Raw genomic sequence first — 8,647 nt, 5'->3', positions numbered from 1 at the left:
ATGTTGCACGTTGCATTAAAGCTTAAATAAAACGCTTAAACGTATTAAACTTGCGAGCATACTCCCACTGGGCAATGGCAAAAATTAATCAAACAAATAAATTAATAAATCCATAAGCATCATCAATCGATCTGCGCGTCTACAGTTTATTTCTTAATCAGTCTTTGTGGATTTGTTTGCATCACATCAGTTGCTTTATCTGCAATCCTGTATTAACTTCTTAAGTACTACAAAAACAAAGCTTCAGGTTTTGTACTTACGTTTTAGGAAAGATAAGAAAGACTGATTTGGAATGATTTTTTTTTTTTATACACAAATGGTCACAATGTGTGTGTTTTTTTTAAGTTAAATATAACAATTATAGTAATATATAATGACTCTCAAAAATCATTTTGTATGGGTAGGTTTCACATTTCTTTAAGTTCACTTTGACAGTTAAGAAACTTGTGACGGTGTGTGTGTGTGTGTGTGTGTGTGTGTGTGTGGGGGGGGGGGGTCGATAATACAAGATCATTTGAAGATAATCACAAATATATAGACCAGTAAATCACATTAAAGAAGAGGAAGGAGAAAGGAAAGAGAGCTCTCGAGTACAGGTCAACTCTTTTGGCAGCAGAGGGGATGACCGGCTTTGGGGGAGGAGGTTTCTTGTTGTTCTTTGCTTGGGATTTGCCGAGACCAGAACCAGTATTGATGGCCTTCCCGTAGCAGTCAAAGTTTGACAGTTCAAAGTCCCGTGGGAGTGAACCCACAATGCTGAAATCATTGGTCCTCAGGTCTGATTTAGAGGTGCATACCTTCTTGCAGCGGGTCTCAGCAACCTGGGTGGACAAAAGCACACACAGACACAGACCGACTTGATTATTGAATTCTGCATCATTTCTGTCTAAAAATACGCTTATCTGTGTGAAACATCTGAGACATGATAAGATTAGAGTAATATTCCGAAAGCGCTACGGGCAGCCTCTAAGGCAGAGTAGCCACAGCAAAGTGGTTCAAAACTGGTTGAGTGAGCAACAGACTGACTTTACAATCCATAAAGGCTTGTAGCTTTATCAGTGGCCCCAAGATTATTCCACCTGTACAGCAAGTTCTTCAGTTAATTTAAGACTTTAAACCAATGAAACCATACCTCTACTGCATTATTCTGCACTGTAGTGTATTGTAGCTTGGTAGAAATTAAATAAGGATGGTTAGCTGCAAAGTTCACACTGGAACACTATTCCCATGTTGACCAAAGTTAAGTTATTAGAGCAGACAGAACTCATCTGCTACTTTAGTTTAAGTTCTGCACATCTTTCCTCATGCCTGTCACTTACCTCTTGCTGCACAATCAGTCGTTCTCTACTTGTTTAGTAGCTGCCAAAAGTGTTTTCTATTACATCCAGTCACTTGAGCCAAAAACATGCTCCACCAGGAAACCCAGAGTCCTGCCATTTAACTGGATGTTATTTCGATGCTGAAGCACGGCTGCAAGCCAAGCACACCCTGAGTGGAAGTGGCCTTTCCCAGCGAACAATGCACAGGAGCAGTTTTAATGGAGCTGATCAGTCTATACCAGCACATTATATATGCTTCATTTGTCATGAAATAATGAGGGAATGGGCCTGGTCTGGCCACAAAACTGCTTATTAGTAAGCCCTAAAAACAGGAGACTATGTATACAAATGTCTGTAATTCCTAAAGACTTGATTGTTAAACTCGCTGAATTAAAGCCAAAAGTCTGCACTTCAATCACATCCGAATTGCTTGATTTAAAATCCCCTGTGGTGGCGTATAGAAGCAGAACTGCAAAATTGTGTCTTTGTCCAACAAATTATGAAGGTAAGTGTACCCAACAACATCACATAAGATATAAGAGTATTTTCTAATACACAAATACAGACACATGCATTTTTCTGCAAGTTGGAATTTATCTTTATCAGACTAAGACTGCATGCGGTTTACAACTGAAACCCTTTTCCATTACGTCTGTACTTTGTATAGATAGCTTTCTTGCGAACCAAGCAGCACAAAACAGCATATAGAAACATTTTTGACTGTGCCATTTTTAAACCTCTTATTATGGCAAAAGGTAACTGAATGCCACACTTGCTCTAACTACTCTTTGACACATTAAAAACTGTTCTGTTCCTTTACAGTAGTGATGATGTCACATTGATTCTGTATGGAGGTTTTTCTCCAAACTGAAAGGAGCATTGAAATGAGGCTATGCAAGATAGCTGGACTCAATTGGAAACAGACGACCCTTTGAAAATGTTGTAAAAGAGCTGTTTGATCTTGAAACTTGGATAGAACTCTGATGCTAAATCAAAGCTACGGCTATTTTAAGAGGAAAAAATATCTTTGGAGCCAAAACTAGACTTGCTTTGTTTTATGAAATTTTGCCTAATATGGCTGTTCTCTCATCTAGGTTCTTGTGACTCCTCTACAGCCTCTACATGTTATCACAACCTGTGCTTACACAAAACAATCTGCAGGAGGACTTAAGTTAATGTCATCCAAAAAAAATCCCTTTCATCGACTTCCCTAAAGGCTTGCGGGGTGAACAGGATCTAATCAGACTAAGGATGCTTATTCACTGAAGTCATTAAGCTCATTAAAGCTTCATTATTTTGATTTGGTTTTGACAAGAAAACCTATTAAACCTCAATGGAATAATGTAATCCTCTCAGACCAAATGTGGTTCGGACTAACATAGACTCAGAAGTAAATTAATTGCAATTAGGGCATACAATCGGAAGACCCATGCAACATCCTCCCTGTGCATGTAAGTGTCCGACTTGAGCCCTGACCAAGCTGTGCATATGTGTATGTCAGACACAATGCCAATTATTAATGACTGGATTTCCCTTTTTTCAGTGCCGTAATATTCCTATCAGATACTGGATCTGGTTGTTGATGTGGTTTGGGAGTTACATAAAAGCAAAAAAACTATACACAGGCATCCAAACACTCAACAGTCACTCAACAACAAAAATGCACCATCGTTAAAATGTTTACTGGGGCATCAAAACCCAAAGAGGTCGTTATGGATATCATCATTATTGATTACACAAGCGTCTGTGCTCTCATTAAGCAAAATGCAACTGAAATCAAGTCCCACATAACATAAATACCCTCGATGTTATCTTGATGGATGATGCAAATATTCATGTCTAATGTATGAGTTCTTATTTAGGGTTTCAGGCAATTTAAAGATGTTTTGGTTTATGCCTCCATGTCCAAATATTCTTTAGCAAAAACTAAATAGATATAAATGAATAAAGAACAAAATCAGAGGTTTTAAACGCCTTTCAATGGGAAATTTTAAGCTTTTGATGTGTCAAAAAATTGATTTTTTTCTACTTGTATTTGAAGACAAAAGGTTTTGCATTTTGGCACCAGAGTTTCTGCGTTCCAAACATAGGCATATATTTTTACGCATAATGTGGCCACGCCTATACCAACTGCCCTCATATAGATGGACAAGAAATGGTGACATTGAAATTATACTACGCATATGCAAAGTTGAAACTCTGAAAAGTAAAAGCTGTTGATGATCATGATAAAAGATCTAAAATGGACTGCAAAAATTGGATTCCACTAGTTTGAGCACCATATGCAAAGCATGTGTCCTCTGGTGCATTTTCATTTGAATTGCTCCTGTTATACTACATGCAAACTCTCATACGAAGGCTACTTAGAGGTGACTTACAGATACAAACACACTCAAATTATCAAAAACCAAATATACTGACATGCAAGGTGCTGACGTGAAGCGGTGTCCCTCCGGTTCCGTTGACCGTGTTGTTCCGGGCAGCAGGGCTCTTTCCTGCAGCCTTCTCTTTGGATGCTATCTTTGCCTTCTCTGCCTCAATGCGTTTTGGGCTGTTGAGCATCACTTGAACCACAGCATACTCCACCAGCGAGGCGAAACCAAACAGCAGGCAAGCAATGAGCCAGATGTCGATAGCCTTGACGTAGGATACTTTAGGCAGCTCTGAGGCCAAGGAGGTACACTCAGAGGACAAAGAGAGCACTGAGAGGATGCCTGTATGGAGAGTTATAACAAGAGACCTTGTCAGTCATCATAGTCAGATGAGGTATTTTTTTGTTTTTTATATTGAGAGATATGTGCACATTTTAGTCCCTGTGAAAACAGCTAGTAATCAAAACATAAAACCTTCATCCCTGTATAGCAAAAATATTTATTTATCACAGAGGTTAAGCATTTGATTAACTTACGGCTGAGGAGGGAACACTAATACGTTTCATCTTTAATGAATAAAAAAATAAAAAATCATTTAGTAATACACTAATCTGCAAAAAAGCTTTTAGAATGTCGGAGTTACCTCATTTATTAGGACATTTCCAAGAGCTCAAAGAGCCTTTAATGAAAGAGCATTTTTAAATCATTTTTACAGGTTAGAGATTCCTTTGCAAAGCACCAAAGCATCCTTACAGGATACTAGTGATGGGTGGGTCGCGAACGAAATGGCTCTTAGAGCCGGATCTTTGAAGTGAACGATGCGAGCCGTGGGTTTTTTGTTTTTCGCTTCACGCTGCAAGTCACCCGTGTGTTTGCGCTGAGCAGAGATGGCAAACAGAGCCTTGCGTTTGCGCCCCTTCCCCCTCTGCTCAGCGCTGAGCTGAGGGGGCGGTAGTTACATTCGCAACAGCAGTAGCACACAACAAGAGCGGGAGGGAGAGGGAAAGAAAGAGAGCCGGGAGCAACAACAAGAGACAACACCGTCACATTGGAAAGGTACAGTAAAGAAAATGAGTGACACCAAGAAAAGAAGCAAAGTCTGGAACCATTTCAATCTTAGTGACAAAACAAAGGCAGAGCGTAGAGTCTACAAGAAAAGGATATCATATAGAGCCGGCTCCACAAACAACATGCACATGCACCTAAGAACTGTCCACCCATCAGTGCAATGGGAAGATAAAACGCAGTCAGTTGAGTGTGATATTAATATTTCTAAATGCCAACCTTTCCCTTAATTAAAGATCTGGGCGTTCTTTTTTTCACCCTTTTTTTCCCCCATATTTTAATTTATATTTTATTGTGTTGTGGTTTGCAGTGTTTTGTGTTGTTTCACTTTAAATTTGTTTAAAAGGAAAAAGCTCAAAATTTAAGTAGTTAAAAGTTGAAATGTATGGAATGTAAATAGTTGGTTTCTGTATTTTATAATTTATTTATTACATTTTATGTGGAGTGAATAAATAAAAGTATATTTACAGTGGCCCCTAGAGACAAAACACGTACAAACTCCAAAACACAACGGAAGTGCTCCAGGATGCTAGGGGCCGTGTTGAGCTTTTGTTACCTAGTGGCTACACAAGCCAGGAAGTACCAACAATCGGATTGGGTGTGTGGTAGTAACAGGTAAATGAAGTTTTTTTTTTTTTTAATTATTTGAATATATATATATATATATATATATATATATATATATATATATATATATATATTAGGGGTGCAACGATATTCGTATCGATATTGAACCGTTCGATACAGTGCTTTCGGTTCGGTACGCATATGTATCGAACAATACAACATTTGTAATTTATTTTATCAACTTCCTTCTGACTATGCTGTCTGTGTTGAGCGCTCAGTGGATCTGCGCTCGACAGTGCAGCCTAGGCGGAGTAGTCGAACACAGATTCACTGAGCGCTCAACACAGACAGCATCGTCAGAAGGAAGAGCGCAGGGCAAGCTAGCGAGACAGAAGTTAAGCTCACCTTTTAACATGAACCTCCCCCACTCTCATTCAGATCTGGCGTTTGGAATTATTTTGGTTTTCATGTGACGTATGACCCTGAAGGTAAGCGAGTCATGGACTAAAGTAAAACAGTATGTTGGATGTGCCACGCAATGCTCAATTACATGGGTGGGAACTAGTGTGTTAGCGCAGTTAGCTCGTTAACGTGTTGGCCGTCTAGCCCCATGCACGGGGCGATCGGCGGTAGCTCGTTAACGGAGATTTGCCGTGTTGTGGCGTTAAGGTCATTTCAACGAGATTAACCTGAAAGCACTAGTGGGAACACAACGAATATGACTGCACATTTACGCCGACATCATCCTAGTGCAAAGACAAAAACAACAAGCATGCTACTAACTTTAGCCGAGTCATTTAGACAGCTGTTAGCACATGATTCTCCTTATATGTTTAATATGCTGCTGAGAATATAGCCCAGAAGAAGCGGATAGTATAGCTTTTATTTTGGAAAGAGACATTTCTCTGTAATAAACTCTCTTTTCCAAAGATGAGTGATTCCTCAATCAGATACAGGGCTTGCAATATCGCTAGCTCGACGTCCCGGGGCTAGCGATTTTTTCAGTCGGTTTACCAAAATCTATCTCTGCCCTGCCCGTCGGGCTATTGTAGGAAGGAAAATATATGTCAATGCTTTTGCATTCTTTCAGAAATGTAGCTGGGTAATTATGTCATTGGCATCGGTGAGCCACTGTCAATATGTGACATATTGAAATCGCGTTTGAATTTGGGCTTGTTTTTTTGCTTTCACTTTGCAATCGTGCGAACTGTGTATAGAGAGCGACAGCACTGATCTGTGAGTGATGATAATTTGTGTACCAATTCCTCTGACATCGTCTTATTAATCGTTAGCTTACTATGCAAACATGACAAGTGAAATCTCCCGCAGCAAGCTTAAACATGTGAGAGGTTGATCGCGCAGAGAATCGCTGAGCTTATGTGAGTGCGCGTGTAAAAGCAGCACGATATATATTTTAGTTCTGCTGAGCCAAATAAGACAGGTCAGGGTGAAGAAGTGACAGCCAAAGAAAAGCTTACCACAAAACGGAGAAGTTATGACAAATCAGACTATAAGGCAAAAAGAAAGTGCAGCTTTATGGTTTCATGGACAAAAGAATTTCTGTGGCTGCAATATGACGAGCTAAATAACCAGGGCTACACATAAGTGGTCCGCAGGTGCGCATTCGCTGTCAAAATAAAAAACACGCACAAGGGTTAGGGTTAAATTTAAAAACTACCTTTGAGTTAAAATATATATTTATAATTTTAATAAATGACAAATTAAAAAGGCATGAACATTTTTTTTGTATCGAAAAAATATCGAACCGTGACACCAGAGTATCGAACCGAACCGAAACGTGAATTTTGTGTATCGTTGCACCCCTAATAAATATATATATATATATATATATATATATATATATATGAGTGTTTGTGTATTAATACAAAAACAATACACATATGCTTTCAATTGTGTAATTTAAGTGATCTAGGTAGCTCTGTTTTGGAAGTTCAGTTAACGCTAGAAATGTGTTTGGAGTTTGTACGTGTTTCATCTCTAGGGGCCCCCATAAATATTTATACATAAACATACATAAAGAAAACCACGTTTTTTCACATTACTAATTCCTTTTGTGCATAATTTTATATTGTTGTTGATAATTAATTCATTAAAGCAACAAAAAAACCTGAAGAGCCGGTTGGGAGCCGGTTGGGAGCCGAAAGAGCCGGCTCTTTTTAGTGAGCCGAGCCGAAAGAGCCGGTTCTCTAAAAAGAGCCGGAAATCCCATCACTACAGGATACAGCAGAAATAATTACAGCCAGCCTTTAGAGGGTGTTCTAACAACTGACAAAGAGCTTTGCACATTTTTTTTTCAAATAATAGTGCTGCTTCAGGGACACAATAAAAAACACAAATAGTTACTAGGTTTTGCCTCCAGGCCTCATATGGGTCACTCATCAACAAAAGGTTCATACTGGGTTCAGGATTTCTAAACAAATTGCTTCTTTCTCACTGGAATAAACTTTAATTACAGAATCGTGGAAGTCTACCTATTAACAATGAACAGAGAGAAATATGAAAGTGGCAATATTGGTGTCTTGTTCATCAGTCAAAAAAAAACAAACTTGGGCTTTATGTGAGAATGAAAAACAGGAACAACATACTGTACAGAAAATTTCTGTTGTGTCATGGCAAACCAAGTTATATTGTTACATCTGTTCACACTCCCTATGCGGCAGGAATACATGCTGTTTAAACATAAAAACACACACCTCAGTTCAATGAGCACATGGACACATACAGTATATCCACATGTACACACACACACACAGCACAGAGCTATAAATGAGAGTATTCCCACACCTGGGTGCTAACTGACCTGGACTGATCCCATTTAGAGAGAAGTCAGGGGAGGCTTCCAGGAGGAGTTGGAGTGATGATGGAATGAAAGTGGTGATAAACAACTGGGGGAAGGATGGAAAAAAGGAAGCAGTGGAAGACTGGAGTGGGATAACAATGGATTATCTTATCTGTGCAGCCCTGAACACACACACACAGACGTACCAGTGTGACACTGGATGTGGGTGACACTGACATATTACACACAGGTTGAATTATGAAGGAGGGGGACAAGCAAATGGAAAGATTTTTTTCTCAAGCCAGCACAAGATCTACAAATACTCTGTCAATTCTGAAAAGCGTAGTGTTTGTAAAGTGTAGTATATAAGCATTTACAGCATATGAAGGAAAGATAATGCATAAACATCTATAAGAAATAGGCAAATATAACATCTATACAGTGATATATAACCTTGCTTGAGGCATTTTTCTAATTAATCTGAACACATAAGGGTGTGCCAAAATGTTTATATTTGGTACATG

General features: G+C 39.0%; 1 protein-coding gene across 1 annotated transcript in view; it reads right to left on the bottom strand.

The window, feature by feature from the left end:
• Positions 1–345: 345 nt before the first annotated feature.
• Positions 346–8,647, bottom strand: part of glrbb (glycine receptor, beta b) — a 30,726-nt gene continuing 22,424 nt past the window's right edge. Inside the window, exons 9-10 of the mRNA XM_040010396.1 lie at positions 3,741–4,033; positions 346–821 (exon numbers count right to left, since the gene is read on the bottom strand). Of these exons, the coding sequence (XP_039866330.1) occupies positions 525–821; positions 3,741–4,033 (590 nt within the window). The 3' untranslated portion in view covers positions 346–524. The remainder of the gene's footprint in view (positions 822–3,740; positions 4,034–8,647) is intronic.

The sequence above is a fragment of the Simochromis diagramma genome, unplaced genomic scaffold (assembly GCF_900408965.1).
Source record: "Simochromis diagramma unplaced genomic scaffold, fSimDia1.1 OVJJ01000585.1, whole genome shotgun sequence".
NCBI lineage: Eukaryota > Metazoa > Chordata > Actinopteri > Cichliformes > Cichlidae > Simochromis > Simochromis diagramma.
This window is presented reverse-complemented; position numbering and strand designations above follow the sequence as displayed.